Below are 27,125 nucleotides of genomic sequence, written 5' to 3'. Positions count from 1 at the left end.
TTTGGGAGTCTTATTTAAGAAGTCTTTGCCTACTCCAATGTCTCCCAGAGTTTCCCCAGCATTTTCCACCAGTAGTTTTATTGTTTGAGGTCTTAGGTTCAGATCTTTGATCCATTTTGAGTTGATTTTTGTTAATGGTGAAAGATGGGGGTTCATTTTCATCTTTCTGCAGGTGGATACCCAGTTTTTCCAGCACCATTTACTAAAGAGGTTTTCCTTTCTCCAATGGATTGACTGATATCCTTTGTCAAAAATCAGTTGGCTGTAAGCTTTGGGGGTTATTTCCGGAGTCTCTATTCTATTCCATTGGTCCACATGTCTGTTTTTGTGCCAATACCATGCTGTATTGATAATCACAGATTTATAGTATATCTTTTTTTTTTATTAATATGAAAGGCTTCCCAAATTTGCGTGTCATCCTTGCACAGGGGCCATGCTAATCTTCTCTGTATCATTCCAATTTTAGTATATGTGCTGCCAAAGCGAGCAGTATAGTATATCTTGTGATCAAGGAGTGATACGCCTCCTACTCCATTCTTTTTGCGCAGGATTGCTTTTACAGTACGAGGTCTTTTATGATACCAGACAAATTCTATGATTGTCTTTTCTAGATCTGTGAAGAATATTTCTGGTATTCTGATTGGAATTGCATTAAACATGTAGATTAATTTAAGTAGAATTGCCATTTTGATTATGTTAATTCTTCCAGTCCAGGAACATGTCCAGTCCAGGAGCATGGGATGTCCTTCCACTTTTTTATGTCAATTTCGATATCTTCTTAAAGATTTTCATATTTTCTTTATAAAGGTTTTTGACTTTCTTAGTTAGGTTTATTCCTAGGTATCTTATACATCTTGTGGCTACAGTGAAAGGGATTCCTTTCTTCAGCTCTACTTCATTCAACTTTTTGTTCATATATAGAAACGCTATAGATTTTTGGATGTTGATTTTGTATCCTGCCACTTTGCTGTATTCACTTATTACTTCAAGAAGTTTTTTCATGGAGACCTTTGGGTCTTCTAAGTATACCATCATGTCATCTGGAAATAAGGATATTTTCAACTCTTCTTCACCTATTCAAGTGTCTTTTATATTATTCTCTTTTCTGATTGCATTAGCTAAGACTTCCAGTACTATATTAAAGAGCAGTGGAGAAAGTGGGCAGCCTTGTCTAGTACCCGTTTTTAGCGGAAAAGCTTTTAGCTTTTCCCTATTCATTATAAGGTTAGCTGTAGGTTTTTTATAGATAGCTTTTATTGTGTTGAGAAATGACCCTTCTATACCAATCTTACTGAGGGTCTTAATCATAAAAAGATGTATTTTATCAAATACTTTCTTCGCATCAATTGAAATGATCATATGGTTTTTATCTTTCTTTCTGTTAATGTGGTGTATTACATTTCTAGTCTTACATATGTTGAACCACACTTGCATCCCTGGGATAAAGCCTACCTGGTCGTGATGAATAATCTTTGTTATATGTTGTTGGATACAATTTGCGAGTATCTTGTTGAGAATTTTTGCATCTATATTAATCAATGATATTGGTCTGTAGCTTTCCTTTTTTGTCATGTGTTTATCTGTTTTGGGGATGAGGATGATGGAAGCTTCATAAAATGAATTTGGAAGGCTTCCTTCCTTTTGAATCTTTAGAAACAATTTTAGTAGGACAGAGCTTAACTCTTCCTTAAAAGTTTTGTAGAATTCAGAAGTGAAGCCATCTGGACCTGAGCTTTTCTTTGTCGGGAGGTTCTTTATTACTGATTCGATCTCCTGGCTTGTAATGGATCTATTCAGGTTCTCGATGTCCTTCTAATTCAATCTTGGTAGATTATATGCATCCAGGAATTTGTCCATCTCCTCCAAGTTATCTTGTTTGTTGGCATATAATCGTTCATAGTATCCTCTAATGATATTTTGTATTGTGTCTGTTGTAATATTGCCTGTTTTATCAGATATTTGATTAATCTGGTTTCTTTCTTTTTTCTTCTTGATCAGTCTAGCCAATGCTGTGTAAATCTTGTTAATCTTTTCAAAGAACTAGCTTTTGCTTTCTTTTATTTTCTGTATGGTTCGTTTATTTTCTATTTCATATATTTTTGCTTGAACCTTTATTATTTCTTTTTGCCTGGCATTTTGGGGGTTTGTTTGTTATTGCTTTTCCAATTCCCTGAGCCATGATGATAAGTTATCTATTTGCCATCTTTCCATCCGTTTCTTATATGCACTAATTGCTATGAATTTTCCTCTCATGACTGCTTTTGCTGTGTCCCATAGATTATGGACACTTGTATAGTCTTCATCATTTGTTTCCATGAATTTTTTTATTTCAGACTTATCTCTTCAGTAGTGAAGAAGTCATTCAAAAGTAGGTTGTTCAGTTTCCATGTGTTTGTGTATTTTCGGGGTTGTTTCTTGAATGTAATCTTGAGTTTAATTCCATCATGATCAGAGAAGATGTGGATACAGTTTGTATGCCTTTGAATCTGTAAAGGCTTGATTTGTGTCCTAACATATGATCAATCTTTGAAAAGCTTCCATGCTGGGGTGAGAAAAATGTATATGTTGGGGCCAACAGTTAGGGTAGTGGCTATATTGCTGGGCTCCCATGTAGTCGACCACAGTTCGAGTCCCAGACCTGGTGACTTAAATTCAGGCTGGGCGTGTGTGCTTGTGTGTCCAAGATCCCAAGAGGAGAATGGAGGAGAAGGGATTATGGTGTGGCTATCCCCCCTGAGGGGTGATTTCTCACTTTCTGTCTCTCTGTCTCTCTCTGTCTTTCTGATGATGCAAGTGCCCTATAGCAAAAACCTCTCCAAGAAAATGTATATGTTGTGGATGTAGGGTGGAAAGTTCTATAGATATCTGTCAAGCCCATTCGATTTATAGTATCATTTAAGTCCTATATCTCTCTATTTATTTTCTGTCTAGAAGATCTGTCTAAAGGAGATAATGGAGTGTTGAAATCTCCAACAATTATAGTATTTCTCTCTATCTCTCCTTTTAGCTCCAGCAGTCTTTCCTTCACGTATTTAGGTGCACCTGAGTTGGGTGCTTAGATACTTATAAGCATTATGTCTTCTTGCTGGATTACCCCATTTACTATTATATAATGCCCTTCTTTGTCTCTTCTTACAGTCTTTGTCTTGAAATCTTTTTTGTCTGAAATCACTATCGCTACTCCAGCCCTTTTTTGATTTCCATTTGTATGGAATATCTTTTTCTAGCCCTTTACTTTTAGTCTAGGTATGCCTTTATCCATAAGGTGAGTTTTTTGTAGGCAACAGATAGAGGGTTTCTTTTTTTTATCCATTCAGCCAGTCTAGATCTCTTGGTTGGAGAATTTAATCCATTGCCATTCAATGTAATTATTGATATTTCTGTACCTGTTCCTTTCATTAAGTGAGCCATTTTCTTGGTTGCGTTTTGTTCTTGTAGAACTGTCTGTCTGACTTTTTAGTTTTCCTGGTATAGCACTCCCTTCAGGACCTTTTGAAGAGCTGGTCTGGAGTTGGTAAATTCCTCCAAATTTTGTTTACCCGAGAACGTGTTTTTTTTTTTTTTTTTTTTTTCCTTTTCCCCATATGAAAGATAATCTTGCTGGGTATAGTATTTTTGGTTGAAATTGTTCTTTTATTCAACACTTTGAGTATATTTCCCCATTCTTTCCTTGCCTGCATTGTTTCCACCGAGAGATTAAATATTAGCCTGATGGGGTGACCTTTGAAATTAACTTGACATTTCCCTTTTGCCAACTTTAGTACCTTGTCTTTGTTGTTTTTGCCAGTCTGGCTATGATGTGCTTTGGAGAGGATCTTCTTGGGTTGATTCTACTTGGGGTCCTATGTATTTCTTGGTTCTGGATATTTGAATGCCTTTCTAGGTTTGGAAAGTTTTCTTCCAGGATTTCATGGAATAAATTACCTAGGCTCTTTTTATTTTCTTCCTTTTCTAGGAAGATGTTGTGGCGCTTGACGTTATCCAGTATTCCTCGTATATTATCCTCATTTTTCATGGTTGTTTTCTGAATCTTGATACTCTTTTCTAAGATGTTTGTCTTCTACATTAGAGATTCAATCTTCTGCCTGATCTAACCTACTTTTAATACTTTCAAGGGAGGTTTCGATTTCCTGTATCACATTCTTCAATCATAGAAGTTTCATCTGGTTCTTATTTAAAGTATTTATTTCTTCTTTGAAGTTATGAAAGGACTTCCTCATCTCCTGGAGCTCCTTGTCTCTTTTCTCTTCCATCTCAGTTAGTTTGGGCACTACAAATATTTTGAATTCCTTTTCAGACATGTCCACGATATCCATTGTATTTACTGTGGATGATGTAGGTCTGATGATTTTCCTTGGGGGAGAGGCCTTTTGTTGGTTGCTCATACTTCTTTAGCCTCTGTGATTGTTCCTAGTCATCAGGTAATCTATATGTTGCTTCCTAACTTATCTAAGGTATCTCTGAGTGTTAAAAGTTGTACAGGATTAGAAAATTGATGATTTCTCTTATGGTTCTTATGGTTGGCCTACCTGTTGATCACCATTACCATGAACTTTTGCCACTGGTCCTGGGTCATCCAAAGACCTCCCTGTTTCTAAGGAGTGGTGAGCTTCCAACTGACCTAATAAGCAACACCTCAAGAGCAAAGAAAAACAAAAACAAAACCAAAACAAAAATGAAACAAAAAATCATGTGGCGTGCAATGCACACTGCACACTATTCAAAACACTAAAATTCAGAGTCCAAAGGCAAGTGGGGAAGAGCCAGAGGATGAGCAACAGGTCCCAGGGAGATGGGCCTGCAGCAGCAGGCTGCCTAGTGTCTGGAACTGCTGGCCGTTTTAATCCGGTTTGCAGATGGGGTGGGGTGGTGTGCGAGTTCATCTTAAAGTCCCATGCAACAAACCTGAGGTCTAGAGAAGAGTAGGGGTGGGGATGCTCGAAGGTCCCGGGCAGACAGGCCTGCAGCTGCAGCCCCATGCATATATAGTTTTTGATTGACTCATCTTTGACTCAGTTTTGTCACCAAAAATATGAATTCTTCCAAACTTTTTTCTGTCCCATATTCACTGTACCCCTCATGATAAGCTTTGTATTGTTGTGGCTTGTAACATTTGCTTAGGATAAGCAAGAATGAATGCTGTTTTCATTCATACTCATATGAAGACAAAGCTTCATCTAGTTCTCCTTGGATATCCAGCTGTCATTACTGTCCTAATTTTAACTGGCAGTACAAGTCTTTTCTCACTTCACAGTTTGAATTTTCTATCATTAGTCATAAAAACATTAGTATGTTTTTTCCAGATAACTGTTTTAAAATATATATATTGATCAGGAGCTAGCTGGTTGTGTGCTGGTTTTGGCATCTGGATGTCACATGGCTGACTACATGGTTTCAATCCTGAAGCCAGCAGCTTGAAAAAATATGCTGGGTTGGGAACAGCAGTTAGCATATTGGCTACATTGCTGGACTTCCATATAGCCGATGGTGATTCGAGTCCAGGACCTGGTGGCTTAAACTCATGCCAGGCATGTGTGAGTGCATGCCCAAGATCCCGAGAGGAGAATGGAGAAGGGATTGCAGCATGGCCATCCCCCCAGGGGGTGATTTCTCACTCTCCGTCTCTCTCTTTCTGGTGAGTGCACGCTCCCTATAGCAAAAACCTCTCAAAAAAAATGCTGGGTGCATGTGCATGTATGCCCCAAACCTGAGAGCATAGAGGAGAAGGAATTGCAACATTGCCATTCCTCCTGGGAGTTGCTTTCTTCCTCTCTCTCTCCCTTTTTTTCTCTCTCCAGCAACTCTATGCACCCTATAGCAAACAAAAGAGAAAAAGAAAAGAAAAATAAATAGTTCAGTTGAGCCTGTCAGTGGTGTGGAGATGAAGGGAATAGGATTCCCTACAATATTATAGTATTTAAATGGGGATAGTTCTTGTATTGGCTAATTATATGAAATTAATATGTTGTACATTGTTTAAGACATGGCATAAAAATAATAAAAAATTTCAGAAACGACTTATATGTACTTGCTCTGAGGTTACCAACTGGTATGAAACAGTATTTTTTTCAAGCCTAAAGTATATAGGTAATCTTGATGATTTAGTTCATGGTCAGAGTTTTCATGATATGTAAAGTAAATGTTTGTGGAAAAATGTAAAATAAAAACAAGTTGTAATGGAAAAAATAAAAGGAAAGAAAAATAAATATTTCAGTTGAGCCTGTCAGTGGTGTGGAGATTAAGGGAATAGAATTCCCTACAATATTATAGTATTTAAATGGGGATAGTTCTTGTATTGGCTAATTATATGAAATTAATATGTTGTACATTGTTTAAGACATGGCATAAAAATAATAAAAAATTTCAGAAACGACTTATATGTACTTGCTCTGAGGTTACCAACTGGTATGAAACAGTATTTTTTTCAAGCCTAAAGTATATAGGTAATCTTGATGATTTAGTTCATGGTCAGAGTTTTCATGATTCACTGTGTTCATTATGATATCTTAGATTAAGACTATGACTTATTATTGGATGGTAAAAGAAAGTGTTCATTCAAATCAGTGCCACTATTGAGTCTAACATGATAAGGACATGGAGTCAAGAGCTTACACATAGCAATATGGAAACAAAATGGGTAAATTAAGAGACATTAAATAGTTGAGAATATTGCTGAAGTTCCCATTGACATCATGTGTATTTTCTTCTACTTTTTTTAAATTGAAAAGTAGGAGGCAGAGAGATCACAGAATAGTTAAATATGTTTCTACTTGTCTGATTAGAATAGTGTCCATCTGGGCACAAATCACACATAAAGCAGCAGGCAGGCTGTCCTTCTTGTGGAATTTTCCAGAATCCAGGAGCACAGCTCTGGCTACACACAGATTGGGGAGTCTAAGGAGGAAAAAGAATCATTAGTCATAATTTTGCACTTCATTAGCAGTTTTAGCAGGACATGTTTGACCTTCAGTAAAAGGTCATCACTATATCTGTCCCCAATTTTACCATGTTGATAATACTTAGATTTCTAATTATGGGCTAGTATGGTTGGCTTTTTTATTCTTAAACTGGTTACCAATGTTATCATTATATTTGGTTACTGTTATTGTAGACAATACTAACAGCTCCAGGATTTTTTTCTACTCATATCTCAGCATTTTATCAATAAATTTAAATGCAGGTTTCTTTGTGGTAATAATCTGACAACTTCTGGCCAGAGCATATTTTTACAATGCACTCAAAACTGGTTCGGTAGAAGATTTTAAGTTCTACATAAAATACTATAATGCCAAGAGAAGTAGGCATCCTAACAAAAATAACAAACTTAAGGAAATAAATGACAAAGAGAAACAATAACTACATTATAAACCATGGGTTGCGGCTAGTACTATTTTGAGCTTTTTAGTCCAGGTGATGAATTGTTTTAATTGTCTTAAACATATGGGGACTGGCAGATGACATAATGGTTATGTTGCTGAATCCCCACATAGTTGACTGTGGTTCAAGTCCTATACCTGGTGGCTTAAACTCATGCCACGTGCATAGGTGCCCAAAATTCTGAGAGGAGAATGGAGAAGGGATTGTAGTGTTGCCAACACACCTGGGGGGTGATTTCCCACTTTCTGTCTCTCTGTCTTTCTGGTAAGTGCACATGGCCTATAGCAAAAATTTCTCAAAAAAACTTTAAACATATACAGGGTGAAAAGCATGATTCTATTTTGGAATTTTCCACAGGGTGTGTGTTCTCTCTAGAAAGAGAAAGAGAGAGAGGGAAAATGATAAAGCATCCCTCATGGGGTATGGTCATGCTGCAATCCATTATCCTCCAGTCTTGCCTCCTTTAGAATTTTGGACAGGCATACACACATGCTCAGTGTTCTCAAGCCATCAGGTCCAGATTTGAACTATGTTGTCAGTTATATAAAATCCAGGTTACTTAACCACTAAGCCAAGTGCTGGCCTCTAAACAAAAGCATTCTTGGGACCAGCAGTTAGTGTAATGGCTATGTCTCTGGACTCCCATGTAGTCGCTCATGGTTTGAGTCCCGGACCTGGTGGCGTAAAACTCATGCCAGGCACATGTGTGTGTGTGCCCAAGATCCCAAGAGGAGAATAGAGGAGAATGTATCCCATGGTGGGTGATTTCTCACTTTCTGTCTCTCTGTCTCTCTGTCTCTGGCGAGCACACGTGCCCTATGGCAAAAAAAACCTCTCCCCCCCAAAAAAGTATTCTTCCTAAATAAATCACATATCTAATTGCTTTGAATTGTCCAACTGTGGAAAATTTAAATAAAATTATGGTCAATTGTTTTATGAACCCAAGGAGAACAAGAGTTGATTACAAAGTGGTATGCCAAATAAATAAGGATAATGTAAATGAGATCTATAAGAGGTGAATGGCACCAGTACCTAATTAACTTGTATTTACAGTATATCTAGTTAAAGTAAGTTATCTGATTAGATATGGTTAAGGATTTCAGATTTCAGGATATATAAAACCCTGTGTTTAAATAAGTAATTAAATAAATAAATAAATAAATAAATAAATACATAAGACCAGTAGGTGGCACTGTGGTTAAGATGCTTAACACCCACATGACTAAATGTGGTTTGAGTCCTGAACCTGGTGGCTTGAAAAAAATCACACAAGGTGCATGTGTGTGGGTGTGCCCCAAATCCTAGGAGAATAAAGGAGACAGGATTGAAATGTGAACATCCCTCTGGGGAGCGAGTTCTCACTTTCCCTCTCTCTATCTCTCTCCAGTGAGTGCACACTCTCTATTACAAATATATATATATGATTTTATACTTATATATACATATATATTTACAAACACACACATATATACAAGCATATGTATAAATATAAACATTTTATATATATAAAATATATAGGTATGTGTATTTTATATATGTACGTGTATATATACTTTTATATTTATACACATATATACAATACATATGTGTACCTATATACATATTGCATATACATATATTGATATGTGTATGTATATTTGACATATGTATGTATACATAAAAGTATATATACAAAAATATATATGTGTATATATATGCAAGTATATATACATACTTTATAAATACATATACATATTAAAAATACATATAATATATGTACGTATATAAGTATATAATACACAAATATATTATACATATTAAATACACAAAATATGTATATATATAGTATGTATATGTATGTATATTTGCATTATATATACTTATATATTTATACATTTATATATATGTATATATACATATATATTTTTTGGTATATATATATATTGATAAAGTGTATATATACTTCTATATCTCATATTATACATACATATTATATATTTTAGTATGTATACATATTTTAGTATGTATGCATATTTATAAAGTATGTATATATACTTCTATATGTATATATAATATGTACATATTTTATTCATATTATGTGTGTATATGTATATTTTTACATACATAAAGACATTATATACAAGTATATGTATATAATATACATAATATATACACATAATATGGATAATATATGTATATGCTTTTATATATTAATACTTATATACACACACACTTTTCTTTTTAGAGAGCTTTAAGCTCTAGGGTCCAGGTACTCTCCAGAGAGACCAAAAAGCAAGAAATCACCCCTCAAGGGGGATGGCCATGCCTCAATCTCTTCTCCTTTATTTTCCTTTCGGGCTTTTAGGCACACAATGTGCCCAGCATGAGCTTCAAGCTACCAGACTTGGGACTATTGACTATGTGGGGGATCTAGTGACATAGCCATTATGCCATTTGCCGGTTCCGTCATACTCATTTTTATGTACTTCATAATGATGAGAAACTTCTTATATGATAGTGCTCTCATAGATTATAATAGACTAGACTGTACAGCATAGGTGTGTAATAGCCTATACTACCTGAGTAATCACACTATGGTGTTCAAACTATGATGGAATTGATTAACCATGCATTTTTCAGTACATTTTCTTCTTGAAAAGCAATGGGTAATTGTATATATACATAGGTACATATGTGTGTGTGTATATGTATATTCATTGACTTTTTAAAATATTACCTCCAGAACAGACAGAATATATATACACACATTAAAAAGGCAACAGATTATAGCAATCTAGCAGTAGCTATAATAAGCAAGATTACAAAGCACAATGTCAAAGTTGTGAAAGCGAGAATTTACTGCTGAGGTAAATGGAACACGTAATCTCATTTTAGGCCTCTATTGAGATACCTCTCTATTTAGCCAATTCTGCAATTATATCATACCTTTTTGAATGTAGCAGGCCATTTTATTGTCTCATTATTGATAGCCATGCCTTGATTATCTGGACTCTGGGAGACAAATTCTCCTATTTTAACCAGCATCCAACTGACATTAGAAATCTTCACAAGGTTCAGGATATCATACTGTGCCATATGTTTTTTATCATCAAACGACATGTAGTCCCCTTCGCTGTTTGTAAATTGACTTTTTCTTAGAAATGGGTGAAGCTGGAGGAGAGGCATAATGTGGAGATAAGGAGTATACTCAAAGTAGAAGAAAAAGTTTATACTTATCTTCTAATTCTTTTTTGTACCTCCTTACCCTCTTCTTTTTTTAAAATATTATTTATTCATTCATTTATTTTTAATTTGACTAGAGAGAGACACACACACACACAGAGAGAGAGAGAGAGAGAGAGAGAGAGATAGGGAAAGTGAGAAAGCAAACAAGCAAGCCACCAGATCCAGCAATTGAACCGTGATTGACCATGTGGGAGTGTCCAGCACTTTAACCACCATGCCACCTGTGGGCCCCCCTCTAGTTTTCTTTTTAGAAGACACTTAGCTTTGGGTAGTCCTCATCCTAGAAACTCAAGTAAGACAAATACTACTTTTTCTATAAAAATTATGGGAGAATAAATGCATCATATTTGAGAAATTTTAGGATATTTACTAGAGGATGACTTAGGTGTGAGTTGTGATTAAAATCCTGAAAAATAGTATGTATTGGAATTAAGCCTCTGACACAATGGCTTGAAAAATCATGCCAGACATGTGTGCATGCATGCCCAAAATCCTGAGAGGAGACTGAAGGAGAAGTAATTGCAGTGAGACCATCACCCAGGGGATGATTTCTCACTTTCCTTCTCTCTCTGTCTCTGGAGAGTGCACTCACCCTATAGCAAAAACCTCTAAAAAATGAGTAAATGGGGACAACAGGTGGTAAGGTGGTTAAGGCACTGGATCCCACATAGCTGATTGTGCAGTTCAAGTTCCAGACTTGGTGTCTTGAAAATCATGCTGGACACATGTGAGTGCATGTTTGAAATCTTGACAGTAGACTGAAGGAGAAGGGATTGCAGCATGACCATTCCTACCTAGGGGTGATATCTCACCTTCTCTCTCTCTGTCTGTCTTTTTCCTTTTCTCTCTCTGGTGAGGGCATGTGCCCTATAGCAAAGGAAAAACAAAAGACAAATGAGCTTAACAAGCAACTTTCAAAGAAAGACATACAAATAGCCAAAAAGCTTATATAAAAAAGTTTAATATCTTTTTAAGAGCAGAGTCCAACTGAAATTCAAATAAGTATTTTCTACATTTTTAATTTTTAAAAAATTTTACATTTAATCACTATATGTTTTTCCAATGTACAACATCTAACTACTTTCAATAGCAAGTTCAGCTGATATATAAATACCTGTGAACACAAGTCTGACTTTAGGCAGAAACTCTGTGGGTAGAATGAATATACTATATATATCTATATATCAGCTGAATTTGCTATTGAAAATAGTTAGATTAATTAAGATATTTTGTGAATCAACAAAACTTGGGGGGGGGAAAGAAATGGAAAGCATTTGTAGATACCAGAGACAGTGTGGGTGTAACCCACTATACAGCGTATTCTGAATGTGAAATCACATTTTGTATGCTGTGATGATGTTCAATGAATGTAAAATAAATAAATTTTTAAAATAATAAATAAATAAAATTAAATAATTCTTTTTAAAAAACTGAATTGGAAAACTATACTGTACTGTCAAGCAAAATACTAATAAATATGACAAGAAAATTAAAAAAAGAGATGTCAAACATGTTTTCATATGCTTTTTGGCCTTTTGTATGTCATCTTTGAAGAGTTGTTTGTTCAGCTCATGTTCCCATCTTGTAATTGGATTGATTTTGTTTTGTTGGTAAGGTGCTTGTGTTCACTGTATATTCTGGTTATCAGTCCCTTATCTGAGGTATAGTTTACAAATATATTCTCTGATTCTGAGGGTTTTTCTTCTCATTCTAATTATTTTTTCTTTTGCTTCCAGAAGCTTCTCAGCCTAATATAGTCCCATTTATCTGTTTTTGTAACTATTGCCTGTTCTTTGGGAAGTCTCTGCTACTCCAAGGTCTCCAAGAGTTTTCCCTGTGTTTTCCACCAGTATTTTTATAGTTTGAGGTTTTATGTTTAGATGCTCAATACATTTTGAATTTAGTTTTGTTGATGGTAAGAGAAGGGGGTCTAGTTTCATTCTTCTGCAGATTAATATCCAGTTCTCTCAACACCATTTGCTGAAGAGATTTTCTTTTTCTCACTGGATCGTATTGTGCCCTTTGTCAAGGATCAGTTGGCTGTATGTTTTAGGGTATACTTGGGGTTATCAATTCTGTTCTGTTGGTCTACCTGTCTGTTTCTGTGCCAATACCATGCTGTTTTGATTATCACATCTATGTAATATGTTTTGAGGTCAGGAGGAGAGATGCCTCCTTTTTGTCCCCTTGCATGGTATTTCTTTGACAATGCTGGGCTTTTTATGATTCCAGGTATATTTTATGATTTTTTTTCTATTTTTTGTGAGGAATATCAATGGTAGTTTTATTGTAATTGCTTTGAATTTGTATATTAATTTGAGTAGGACTGTCATTTTGATTATATTAATACTTCCAATCCAGAAACATGGAATGTTTTTCCAAGTTTTTGTATCATTTTTTAAATTTCTTTTTCAAGTGTTTCATAGTTTTCCTTGTAGAGAATTTTGACATGTTTGATAAGGTTTTTTTCCCTAGATATCTTATTGGTTTTATAGTCATTGTAAATGGGATTTCTTTCTTCAATTCTGTCTCAGTTTGTCCATTGCTGGTGTATAAAAATGCTTTAGATTTTGTATGTAGACTTAGTATCCTACCACTTTACCATATTCATTTATCACTTCTAGGAGGTGTGTGTGTGTGTGTGTGTGTGTGTGTGTGTGTGTGTGTGTGTGTGTGTGTGTATTCTTTTGAATTCTCTATGTATATCAACATAATATCATCTGCAAATAAAAATAATTTCATGTTTCCCATTTGGATGACTTTTATTTGACTCTCTTTCCTAATTGCATTGACTAAAACTTCCAGTACTATGTTAAAAAGGAGTGGAGAATGGGGGCAGCCTTGTCATGTTCTTTACTGAAAGAGCTTTCAGCTTTTCAATTTGATGTTAGCTATGAGTTTGTCATAGATGGCTTTTATTGTATTGAGGAATGTCCCTTCTATGTCTATTTGGCTGAGAGGATTACTCATAAAGGAATGTCATATTTTATCAAATGTTTTTTCTACATCAATTGATATAATCATGTGTTTTTATCTTTCCTTTTGTTAATCTGACTTATTATACTTATTTTTTGCATATGTTGAACCATCTTGCATACCTGGAATAAAAGCCCACTTGGTTATCATGCACAATCTTTTAATATGTTGTTGAATATGATTTGATAGTATCTTGTTGAGAATATTTCCATCCATATTCATCAGGGATATTCACCTCAAGTTTTCTTTTTTTGCCATGTCCTTGTTTGATTTTGAAATTAAGATGAAGTCATCATAGAATAAATTTTGGAGGGCTCCTTCCTTCCAATTTATAGAAATAGTTTGAGGAGAATTAGGATTAGGTCTGCTTTAAAAGCTTTGTTGAATTCAGAGGTAAAGTCATTGGAACCTTGGGAGATTATTTATTATTCATTCAATCTCATTGCTTGTTGGGGGTATATTCATACTTTCTATTTCTTCCTGGTTCAATCTTGGTAAGTTATACATGTCCAGAAATTTTTAAAATCTACTCTAGGTTTTCTAGTTTCTTAGAATATAATCACTCATAGTATTCTCTGATGATAGTTTGTATTTGTTTTGTCCATTGTGATAACTGTTTATTTGCTGATTTGATCTGTCTGGTTCCTTTTTATGTTCTGCTTGATTATTCTAGCTAACAGTGTGTTAATTCTGTTATCATCTCAAAGAATCAGCTTTTCATTTTGTTTATTTTCTGCATGGCTCTTTTATTCTCTATTTCATTTATTTCTGCTCAAATCTTTATTACATCTTTTCCCCTGGAATTTCTTGTTTTTGTTTGTTTGTTTGTTTTGTCAGTACCCAGAATTGTGTTGTTAGGTTGTTTATCTGCAACTTTTCTGGGTTTTTGTGTGGGTGCTAATTGCTATGAACTTCTCTCTGATAACTGCTTTTACTGTGCTCCATAGATTATAAACACTAGTTTGTCCAGTATCATTGATTTCTATGAACTTTTGATTTTATTCTTAATTTCTTCTGTAATTATAAATTCATTCAGGAGTTTGTTGTGTAATTTCCCTATGTTTGTGTACTTGTAAGGACTCTTTCTATAGTAGATTTCAAGTTTGAGTTTATTGTGATTGAAAAAGATGCTGGATATTGTTTCTATACCTTCAATTTTGTAAAGGCTTGTTTTGTGTCCTATTGTCTGATCAGTCTTCAAAAATGTTCCATATGGGTGTGAAAAAAATGTATATTTTATGGTAGTGGGGTGAAATACTCTGTAGATGTCTGTCAAGTCCATTTATGGTATCATTTAAATCTTGAATCTCTTTGTTTATTTTTTCTCTAGATAATCTATACAGAGGAGACAGTGGGGTGTTGAGATCCCCAATGATTACTGTGTTGCAATATAGCTCTTCCTTGAGATCTAGCAGTCTCTGATGTATTTAGGTGCTCCATTGTTAGGTGCATTTATATTTACAAGTATTATATCATCTTGGTGAATAAGTCCTTTTAGTACTATATAATGTCCTTCTTTGTCTCTTCTTACATCTTTCACCTTAAAGTCTATTTTGTCTGACATCACTATCACAATTCCAGTCTTTTATTGGTTTCCATTTCCATGAAGTATCTTTTTCTAGGCCTTCACTTTCAGTCTGTGTATGTCCTTATCAGTGAGGTGTGTTTCTTGCAAGCTGCATATAGATAGCTTCTGTTCTTGTATCCAATTAGCCAGGCTGTATCTTTTAATGGGAGAATTTAATCCATTAACATTCAATGTTATTATTGATAATTGCAGACTTATCCATCATTTTGATAGCCATTTTTCAGTTGTTTTTTGTTCTCTTATTTCTGCTTGTCTCTCTTTAGTTATCTTGGTACATTGCTCCCCTCACTACTTTCAGTACACCTAGACTAGTATTGGCAAATTCTTTCAGTTTTTGTTTATCCGAAAAGACTTATTTGTTCTTCCCCTTTGAAGTACAATCTTGCTGAATATAGTATTCCTGGTTGAAATTGTTTTTCTTTTAATGTTTTAAATACATATTCCCTTGTCAGTATTGTTTCAGTTGAGAGGTGTGATGTTAGCATAATGGCTTAACCTTTATAAACAACTTGACATTTCTGTCTTGCCATTTTTATAATATTGTCTCTGTCTTTGATTTTTACCAATCTGGCTATGATGTGCTGGTTGAAGGAATTTTTGTTGTTGTTGTTGTTGATTCTATTTGGGGTCCTTTTTATTTCTTGGGTCTGAATTTCTTCATGATTTTCTATAGTTAGACAGTTTTCAGATAGTATTTCATGGAAGAGATTTTCCATGCCTTTAGCAGATTCTTTACCAGAATATCCATTACATGGCTCTTTGGGCATTTTGTGATCTCTAAAATTTCCCATATGTTATCCTCATAATTTTTTTTCATTCTTTTTGGTGGTTTGGTCTATATTGGAGACTTTGTTTTCAAGGTCATAAGCTCTTTCTTCTGAATTATCCAATCTGCTGTTAATGCTTTCTAGGGATATTTTATTTTGTTGTATTGTATTCTTCATTTCCAGAAGTTCTGTTTGAGTCTTTTCTAGGTTACTTATTTCTTTATAAAATTCCTCTTTCATGTCCTGAAATTTCTCATTTCCTGAGACTGATTGTTTTCTCTTTCATCTCACTGACTGGTCACTGTGGATATTCAGAATTCTTTTTCTGACATTTCTGTATATTCCTCTGTGCTGTCCATTGCTGGTGAGGGGCTACTGCACTCACCTGAGGGAGAGTTACCCATTGTTTTCTCATATTTCTTAGAGATCTGTGCTGATTTTTGGACACCTGATGCAGTATTCACTTTTTCCTCTTTATTAGAGGAGATTCTGTAGTTTTGGAAGAGGAAATTTAATCCTTAGTTCTCAGGTGTATTCCTATTGGAAGGCTGTGTCTCCCAGATTAGAGAAGTTATGGGTACCTTCAAGTACTTGACTCCTCTACCAAACTATAAGCTCTTAAGGAGATGGTAACAAGCTAAAGAGATACAACTTAGTGAATAGGATCAAAGCACAGTTGGCGTGACAAAAGCTCCAAAGTTGCTCCCTAGGGCTGAGGGTACACTCATGAGAAGAGGCCTGCTGCAATTAGGCATGAATCTCCCAGTGAGTGGGGAGAGCCCAGGCTGCCAGTGGTGAGAGGTGATGAAATGGCAAAAATTTCAAGTTATTCCCAGGACCTAGGGGTGCACTCATGAGAGAAGGCCTCCTGAGACAAGGCCTGAGTCTCACAATGGGTAGGGCGAACCCAGGCCACCAGAGCACTGGGCGTCACAGTGGCAAAAGTTTCAAAGTTGCTCCTGGGGCCTAGGGGTGCACTCATGACAGGAGGTTCATGAAGATTAGGCCTAAGTCTCTGGTGGGCAGGGAGAACCCAGGCAATGAAAGAGCAAAAGTTCCAAAGTTACTCCCAGGGCCTAGGGGTACACTCATGAGAGGAGTCCTATCAAGACCAGGCCTGAGTTTCTTGGTGGGTGGGATGAGCCCAGGCTGCCAGGCAGTATACCTTTTTATAAGAAAAATGCACATTGAAACCACAATGAGCTATCTCTTAACCCTAGTCATAATGATTATAACAAAAACAAAGAAGTGGTGATGAGACTGGTGAAAAGGGAAACATGTTGCACTACCAGTGGAAATGTAAATTAGTGCAGCCACTATATAGAAGTATATGTAGGTTCCTTAAATTTTAAAAATAGAATTATTATCTGACTCAGTAATCCAGTTCTTGGGTATTTACCGACACACAAGAAAACACTCATTTGAAAGGCACCTACACATCCATGTTTATAGCAGCGTTATGCACAGATGCTAAGTTGTGGAATCAATCTAAATGCCAAACAATTGATGATTAGGTTTAAGATGTGGCACAAATATACCACATTTGTTATATAGGTAATATAGTATAGTAATGAAATAATAGTCATTAAGAACAACAAGACTCTGTCATTCATTATGATATAGATTCAATGTTGTGAAGATATACAGTGATTAAATGTAAAAAATAAGAAAAAATAAATTGAAAAATAGAAGATTTAATGCTAAGTGAAATAAACCAGTTTATGAAAGACAAATTTAAATATTCAAAATACAACAGGGAGGACAATGCAGATACCAGAGACTGTAAAGAGGGGGTGGATAGTAAGGATGTGAGGGAGGGGCTCTTGGAAAAAAATGTAACAGACACAAGAACGTAAAATCTGTTGAAAATTATATAGATGCTACTATTTTTGAGTTAATTGACATGCACTGCATGCATACTTTGAAGAAAACCATACCCTAAGCTATAAAAATGTACAATGATTAAATGTAAATATAAATAAATAAAGATTTTAAAACATGCTGTATACCTGATCATTATATATTAAATGTCTACACTACATGGCAGAAATTGAAGAATTTGAAGATGTACTGGAAGGGAAGACAAGCATAGATCCCAGAGACTGAACTGGAGGAGGACGTTTTGTGAGCAGTGGAAGGGAGAGCCTCAGCAACACATTTAGCAGACACAAGAAAGTAAGGTTCTTTTTGGAAATTGATACATATAGTGATGTCCCTAATTTGATTAATACACACTGCATGCATATTTTGGAAAAACCATATTTAATACCATAAAGTTTTGAGAATGAAATATAAATTTAAAAATATAAAATCAAATATAAAGAAAAACATCTAAATAACAAAAATCAAATTTAAAGAACCTCAAAGTGCGTATAAAATATCGTTGTTGTTAGTATGAACGACAATTGGATTGTAAATAAAATCTCTAATATTTTTTACATTTCTTTATTTGTTGGGTCTAGATGTTAAATATTTTTATTTATTCAACAAATATAATCATTATGTTTATCTCTTGTATATAAGGAATGTTCTTAAATACATTCCATACATGAGTTCTAAATACAGATAACATTAGTTTAAATTATACATGAAGTTATTTACAAACTAAGTAGCACATACTGAGCTATATGCACCAGGGGTATTCTCATATTTCAAAATAAAATCATTGCATTCATAATTGTTGCATATTCTCTAAGTATACCTATGTCCGAAAACAATTCAGGTCCTAAAATCATTCAGGTATGTTATGCAGAATGCATTTCAATGTTGCCAAAAGCATTACACAAAGAGCTTGGAATACAGCATATCTATCACTAAAAAAATAACTAGAGTCTGATATGGTCATTATGTCAACATTTTCTGACACTGGATACATTCCCAGGAAAAATATATATGTTATCAAATTTTTCCTCCCCATGTTTTATCATTAGTCATTTTGAGATATTTTACCATATTTCATTCTATGTTACAAAATATTTCTTCTGGTACAAATTCTAATTGAACAGATTGAAACACAAGATCCCTACGATACAATTATCCAAAAAGATATGACAATTACAGATATATCTACACCTCCCTCCAACTATTGAAATAACTCCTTTCTTGTTGCCTAATCCTGTTGATCTTCAGGTGAATACCTCGTCACAATATTGTTTCTGTCTCAGTAAAATACCTCCAAATGCCATTTGGTACTAGATACACTTTATATTTTTGGAGGACACTAACCTGCCAGGGGAGAAGTATAACATGGTCTGCATCTTCTGGAGATCTCACTTCTATTTTCTCTAAAAGCATTTTATGGAGGACTTGAGCCACTGCATGCACAGCATTATAGATAAAATAGCTAAAATAAGATGTTGTCATCATGTCAAAATTTGTCCAAAACTTTAAGGAAGAATTTGGTGGGCAATCTCCAATTTTATCACATAGTGACCCAGCAAATGAGCATTCAAAAATATCAATCCAGAATTTAGTGAAGTAAAAGTCCCCTGCATATTGGTAAGGCTTAAGTGTCTCAAGAAATTGTTTGAAGCCAGGAATTGTCTTCTTCTTGTTTGCAAATGAGAGGCTTCCATGAAAAGAGTGAAGCATTTTACTGAAATAAGAGAAAACTAACTTCCACTGTGCGGAATAGGGATTTCCAACTATCCACACTTTCCCTGAGATTAAGTAGAATCCTTCCACAAAGTGCAAGGTCACGAAACTCCCTAGATCACCAAATAGTATGTATACATTTGCAGATGAAACTGCATTTGAATAATGAAACTGCATTTGAATAACAAAATGTGTATCAATTATACTATAAAGGCCTGTAGCAGCAGGGAGGGTTTTTGTAAAGGCCACACAGATATCTTTCTTCAACATCTCATCTTTTAGATCCTGAAGGAACTGCATTCCTTTCATGTCAGAAGATGCAAAGACTGCTACCCATGTCCAGCCAAAATGCAATAACAACCAGATGATTCCATAGATCACAGGGCCATCTTTGGGGGCCATCTGATAAAGTGATGGAAACTGTTCTTTATCACTTAGGACAGGATCAAAGGGACCATATGTGACCTGAGACCACATGAAAAGGAATATTGAATGAAGAGGGAAAAGTACTGTAAAAGATAACCAAGTTCTTGTTTTGCAGACACATTGCTTTTAGGAACAAACAAGTGATGAGTTCTGATTAATGGTATTACAGACATCCAAGAAAATGTGTAAGGGTAATAGGAAAGTCCTTTTTTGCAGTGGAAACTAAAGAAAACACAAACATCATGAAGACAGTGCATCATCAGTAGGGTAGTTATTTTATTGCCATCGCTTATGAAATTATGGAGCTCAGGCTATCTACTGCAGCAATCAATTAAGGAAATGAACTTGATGATAAAATATATCTTTATTGTACCAATCTCTTGACACTTTGGGCTTAATTTAATATCACACATAAACTAATCTTTCTTGAATACCCAAATCACTTACCCCTTGTGATTCTCCAAAATATGATTGATTTAGAACAGAATTCTCCAAAGTGAATGCCTTCTATGATTGGCAGCAATGCCTCCTAATTGCTGCTTGTATTAGCTGCTTTCCCTTAAGAAAATCTCTAATTATGCTTGTGTTAGATGCTTTCCCTTCAGAGAATCTGAGAGGTATATATGGAAACTTTACTTGGAGTCCTTTAAAGAGAATGCCTCATTGTGATTAAGATTACGCTGGACAGAGGAGTAAGTAAACTACACTGAACATTACTGAGAAAGCATTATTTCTTGGGATCTCAAAAGCTGGAATAGTTCCTTTGCATTTTTACAAATGGAGACCAGATGTCTAGGTCTTTATATTTTAATATCCCACAGTCTTTGTCCTGAAAATGTTATATCAGATTGAAGCAGGCAGAACTCCATCTTGGAGGAGCGCCTCCAAGAGAAGTGGGGAATGAAGCAGGAGCGACTCCATCTTGGAGGAGCGCCTCCATTATAAACTGTTAAATTCCTGTGACTGGAAACCTGTCCTCTCCACTTTTGTCTGAGAGTAAATAGAGTGATTAACATTTCTATTGTCCTTAAAACCCCACTTCTCCTAGGTACCTTAAGATAAAGCCTAGTCACTGGACATTACCCTGAGCCATCAAGACTATTAAGATTCCATTGTATTTAGATAGAGATAAAACATACCCTTAGGGATACTTTTTTTCTGCTTCCCTAATGTGCTTTTGCTAGCCTTGCTTTTACTGTTGTAAAACCCTACCCCTACTCTTTTCCCCCATTCAAGCCCACTGCACCTTACCCTCTGAATCATCATGTCATCCCAGACATGACTGTGCATATTTTGCCTTTATAAGCACCCTTCACCTTGCACTCAGGGCTGTGGGGTTTTGAGAGACATGAGTCTCCCCTGTATGCCACCGGCTTAATCAATAAACTCCAATAAATTTGGCTATGTCTAGATGTCCTCTTATTTTTCGCTGAGTAGACTATAACAAGATCAGGGCAGATTTCTATACTGTGGATAGGGTCCTTGAGCACACAACTATGAGATGTCAGCCATCATTATTCTCTGCAGTTGTGGCATACATTTATTTGTCAAGGACATGAATCTGGGTTGAGACTCACGGTATCTACTACTTGCCTTCCTCTTCATCCTGGACACTGTAAATAATATCACAATGCATATAATTCCCTAGAACCTGATTATAATCTTAAATGATGTATAAACACAAACTCCACACTTGTTGTAATAAGTGAGAGAATAGTGCTAAGAGAGATCCAAACATTTCCCCCCAGAATTTACAATCCATTTACCTGAGGCATTTTGTAGAGCTCCAAAAGACTTCCAATCTGCACTGAATAATCTGATGCTGTTCCCACAATTATAGCAACAGATTGGTTCTGTGTCTGGCAGTTGTAGTTAGAAAAACCCTGATTCCCTCCAGAGAGCAAAAACAGAGCATTCTCCATTGTATTTTGTTCACTAGGAAAGGCATTATAGATATCAGAACCCAGGGAAATATTGGGAAGCAGATGGGGATTCCTGTTGATCTCCTCAATGGTGAACAGAAAGGACAGCATGTATGTGTAATGAGTCCAAAACCATCTAAGCAGAAGGAAATAACATTGGGGATACAAAAGACCATGAGAGAATACTACAAGCAAACAAGAAAATGAAGGTGAACTGGACAAATTTCTGGGCACATGTAATTGTGGACAGAAGTCTGACTACTTTTCCTATTTTCCAAAATCTTTTCAAAAGGGACTGGGGAAGTCATGTCCACAAACATTAATAGACCATTTATTCTCCATTATAAGGATTCTTCCTACATCTTGTCCCTGGCATAATATCTTTGAGATGTGTATTCCAATGGATTACAGTGTATTCTTTTGTTTATCTCTTCCCAAGACACAGAACTTCCCTTTCCTTGAGATATAGATTAAGACTTACTTTAACTAATCTCTTTCCAAGACACAGATCTTCCCTTCCAATCACCAACCTAAGAATTGTGGAACCCAACTATAACCTACAAGCCCCTGCTTCCACCTGACCCACCTTTCTGGGCTAGGCCAATGGAAAATCTCTTCTCTAAATTTTGTCTGTCAATCTCAAAAAGAAATAAAAGGGGGGAACCAGCAGTTAGCGTAATGGCTATGTCGCTGGACTCTCATGTAGTCAACCGTGGTTCGTGTCCCAGACCCGGTGGCTTAAAACTCATGCCAGGCGCATGTGCATGAGTGCCCAAGATCCCAAGAGGAGAATGGAGGAGAAGGGATTGTGGCGTGACCATCCCCTCTGGGGGGTGATTTCTTGCTTTCTGTCTCTATGTCTCTCTCTGTCTGGTGAGCGCACGCGCCCTATAGTGAAAACCTCTCCAAAAAAAAAAAAAAGAAAAAGAAATAAAAGGAACCCCTATATGTAATCACCCTGAGAAAGGCATGTATGCCTCTTCTCCGGGTCTAGGTCACTCATGTTTGGCTTGGAAATAAACCACATTAATTATTAATTACTAATTTTTACAGTTGGTTATTTTTCTGTTGACATAATCTACCAAGATTGAATCAATAAGATGTAGAAACCCTGACTAGACCTTTAATAAGCCATGACATTGAACCAGTAATAAATAGTCTCTCAGCAAAGAAAACCATGATGGTTTTCATTCTGAATTCTACAAAACTTTCAAAGACCTAATCCCAATTCTACTTAAACTATTTCTAAAGATCTGTAAGGAAGGAACTTTGAAAAATTTATTCTATGAAGCCTCCATCATCCTCATCCCCCAAACAGACAAGGATGTAACAAAAAGAAAACTGCAGACCAATATCCCAGATGAATACAGATGCAAACATTCTTAATAAGATATTAGCAAATAGTATCCAATGACATATTAAAAAGAATATACAAACATGACCAGGAAGGCTTTATTCTAGGGATGCAAGAGTGGTTGAACTACACAAAACAAGTGTAATATATAACATTAACAAAATAAAAGAAAAAATGTGATCATAACAATAGTTGCAGAACAAACATTTGATAAAACACAGCATTTATTCATTAAGACCCTCATGGAAATCAACATAAAATGGACATTTCTCAACAGAATAAAAGCCATAAGGGACAAATCCATAGTTAACATCATACTGAATGGAGAAAACCTAAAAGGTTTTTCATTAAAAACTGAAACATGACAGCCCTGAGGAGGAGGAAGAGGAAGTAGCTGCTAGGGGAGAGCGAGCTGCCAGCAGGAACAGGGAGCAAGAGTGAGGGAACCAAGTCCCAGGTGCCTGCTGCCTCCCCTCAGTAAGCAGGAGCCCAGCTGGGCGGGGCAGCCATCTCAGCTTCTGTCTCCTTGTCAGGCCCCAAAGGTTGTGCGTGTGAGCGAGCCCCAGGAGGAGGCTGCCAAACGAAGTGAGCACCTGTGCCTGTGGCATGAGGAGAAGCCACCTGCCCTCCCCGTTTGCCATCCTCTCTCTCTCCCCTCCATTCCTCCTCCACCTCTACTGACAGTGGAACAGCACCATGTCCTCGCCAGTGGCCAAAGGCAGTGAAAAGGAGCTCAACTCCAACCAGGACGGACCGGCAGAGGAGACCTTAGTGAAAGCGCAACAAGAAGCAATTGAACGTGTGGATGAAGTGCAAAATGAAACAGACTTAATGAACAAGCCTGTGAGAAGATTTTGAAAGTAAAACAGAAATATAACAAACTTCACCAACCAATTTTTTTTCCCAGAAGAGTTCAGAATTGATTGCCAGAATCCCAAATTTGGGGGTAATAACTTTTGTCAACCATCCACAAGTGTCTCTACTGCTTAGGGTGGAGGACAAAGAGGCGCTGCATTATTTGACCAGACTAGAAGTGACGGAATTTGAAGATACTAAATTTGAAGCTATTAAATCAGTTTACAGAATAAATTTTTATTTTGATGGAAATAAAGTGCCCTCCAAAGAATTTCATCTGAACGAGAGTAGTAATCCATCCTCAAAGTCCACTAAAATCAAGTGGAAATCTGGAAAGGATTTGACAAAATGTTCAAATCAAACTTAGAATGAAGCCAACAGGAAGACGCAGCATGAGGAACCAAAGAGCTTTTTTACTTGGTTTACTGACCATTCTGATGCAGGTGCAGGTGAATTAGGGATGCCATCAAAGATGACATTTGGCCAAATCTGTTACATACTACTTGGTTCCCAATATAAATGATAAAGAAGGGGAAGGAGGAGGCGGAGAAGAAGAAGGAGAAGGAGGAAAAGAAGAAGAAGAAGAGGGATTAGAAGTTATTGATGAGGATGAGGATGAAAGTGAAGAAGATAAAGATAAGAAGGGGAATTAGAAGAAGAAGATGATGATGATGATGATGATGATGATGTCTCCAGATTAGAAGATATTGATGAACAAGAGGGTGAGGATCAAAGTGAAGAAGATAAAGATGATGATGAAGGGGAAGGAGAGGAGAATGAAGAAGAAGATGACTGACAGAATACTAATGGATTTCAACCCCCCCCTTTAAATTTTTTTTTTCTCCAGTCCCCAAGAACAAGTTGCAGTCTCTTTTTCCTTTTTCTTCGTTTCCCCTCTTGTGCTCAGTTGCCCTGTTCTTGAAGTCTCTTTTCTACACCATGGTTATTAACTTATTTCAGGGAGGAAACCTTGAGCAGAATGCAATGGGAAAAGAATGTCTACCTTTTTCAGTTCAAAATTCATTTTCATTCCTTCCTGTTTCAACAAAAACTTTGTAATCAACCACCACTGTGCTCTGTGGGAAGAAAGAAAAACCTTCTGCTTCCTTCGCTCTGCTGGAAGCTGGAGAGGGCTAGGCTCCTGTGCAGTAGAGAATAGAATTCTAGCTTTTTTCCTTCTTTCTCTGTATATTGGGTTCAGAGATTACACTGCATTTCTATATGAGTATGGACAGTTAGTATTTACCAACATGTATCTGCTTACTTTCTCTTGTTTAAAAAATGAAGAGAAAAACTTTAACAAAAGGGGGTTAAATGATGTCAGCAAAGGGTGGGTTTGAGAATGTTTGAGTGGGTTAAGTGGGCATTTTGACAAAATGGTCTCTCATTTGGCATGTTTAATTCTTTTAAAATTTTTTTATATATTTATTTATTTTTAATTATTCATACATTAAATTGCTATACATCATTTAGATTGTGAAGAGACTTTACCCAACATGACATACACCTCAGTCCAGCCCTGTGGAGACTATAATACACATCCTTGTCAACAGATAATAAACATTATCTGTGTCCCACAAGTGTCTTACCTCTTCATTCCCCCCCAAATTTCTTTTCCTACACTCTTCCCCTCCCACACTCTCTTTCCACTTTGTCTTTAGTGTCCATTACATCCTTGCAGTTTAAGATGACACTTTGAAAAATAAAATTCTCACCTAATGATGACTTTATCTCTGACACTGGATGGGAGAAGCAGCAGAACCTGTAGAGTCTTATTTGGAATTGACATTCTCTATTGTAATTTTGTTCCTGTTTATTTTATTTTTTTTTTATTCTTATTATAAATTTTTTTTCTCATCACAACACACATATGAATTTTCCATCCAAAATACACTGTGCATTGGCTCAATCAAGCACATCAACATACATGTTCTCGGCAGATGATTTCCCAATTCCCGTGTCCTGCATACCTTGCCTTTTGTTTTGCCATCCTAGATTCCCCATCCCCACCCTCTGCCCCATCTTCCTCCTCCATTGTCCCTAACATTCATGATTGCCCTCAATGCCTTCCGCCCCCCCCCCTCAATTGTTCAACCAATGAATTCAATTAGTCCAAATATATCCACTAGCTAGCACAGCTGACATATCCTTACACATGTATCCAAATCTGATCCTAGGCATAAACCCCAGGGAGTAGAATGAACATACTATAAAGTAGACCCCAGTTGTGTCCATACAACTCTCTACAGTCATCAAATGTGCATTTTTTTTTCTTTTTTATATTAAATTATATTGCCTAACACTCATTCCCTGAGTATCATCACAACACACCAAGTGTAGTTTCCCATCTAGGATAAACTGCATAGTGTCTTAATCAAGCATGTCGTCACCAATACTGTTCCATTTCTACTTTCATACATATAAATATGTTTTTTATCCTATGTTTGACCCTCAGCCCTTTCCCCCTCTCCCAATTACTCTATCTCTGCTATAGACAGCTATCCTCCAGAGGGGTCATTGAAAATGCGATACCTGCGAGTAGAGGGAGAGGGGCCAGGAGTCCAAAGTTTTTAACAATAGGGAAAATAGATTCCATTCAAGGTTGGATCAAGTGTGGGTCTCGTGCAGTTCCGCAACTGTAGGTGAGTCTCCATGGAATACAGTCTCCGGAAGGCAGTTCTGGCAAGCAGAGTTGACCATCAGTTGATGCGGCACAGCAGCCATCTTGTGGTTAGAAGGAATGGTGTTGTGGAGGTCTGCAGCGTGACTTATCCTCTGGTGTCTGGCTTCCCTAACAATGGCAGGGTAGTTCCTGTTCTTGCCTGAGGTAATGCAGGGCTGGTATCCATCACCTTCTCACTGTCCATAGGTAGATAAAATCCTTCTCTACAGTGTATTTCTCAGTTGGTTTAAGGCAGTTAAAGGTTCTTTCTGTTGCTTATAGTTGCAAGGTCTTTATCCTTCTCTTCAGCTGGCTGTCCCAGAGACCACGCGGCGACGGGGGGGGCGCGGGCGGCGGCAGCAGGGCCCCAGGGGGGACT

The 27,125-nt window shown here is 36.4% G+C and overlaps 1 protein-coding gene, 1 non-coding gene and 1 pseudogene across 2 annotated transcripts in view; 1 reads left to right on the top strand and 2 right to left on the bottom strand.

The window, feature by feature from the left end:
• Positions 1 to 23,927, bottom strand: part of LOC102470732 (vomeronasal type-2 receptor 26) — a 26,358-nt gene extending 2,431 nt beyond the window's left edge. Inside the window, exons 1-5 of the mRNA XM_014590040.1 lie at positions 23,908 to 23,927; positions 21,720 to 22,011; positions 19,159 to 19,992; positions 10,303 to 10,527; positions 6,771 to 6,894 (exon numbers count right to left, since the gene is read on the bottom strand). Of these exons, the coding sequence (XP_014445526.1) occupies positions 6,771 to 6,894; positions 10,303 to 10,527; positions 19,159 to 19,992; positions 21,720 to 22,011; positions 23,908 to 23,927 (1,495 nt within the window). The remainder of the gene's footprint in view (positions 1 to 6,770; positions 6,895 to 10,302; positions 10,528 to 19,158; positions 19,993 to 21,719; positions 22,012 to 23,907) is intronic.
• On the bottom strand, positions 384 to 490 carry LOC114008820 (U6 spliceosomal RNA). Its single transcript, XR_003550320.1, has one exon. It is a non-coding gene; the product is annotated as a U6 spliceosomal RNA (small nuclear RNA).
• Positions 23,926 to 24,880, top strand: LOC102469884 (protein SET-like; annotated as a pseudogene).
• The last annotated feature ends 2,245 nt before the right edge of the window (positions 24,881 to 27,125 follow it).

This window comes from Tupaia chinensis, unplaced genomic scaffold (assembly GCF_000334495.1).
Source record: "Tupaia chinensis unplaced genomic scaffold, TupChi_1.0 Scaffold000397_1, whole genome shotgun sequence".
Lineage (NCBI taxonomy): Eukaryota > Metazoa > Chordata > Mammalia > Scandentia > Tupaiidae > Tupaia > Tupaia belangeri.
Note: the sequence above shows the minus strand (reverse complement) of the source record. Positions and strands in the feature narration are given on the sequence as shown.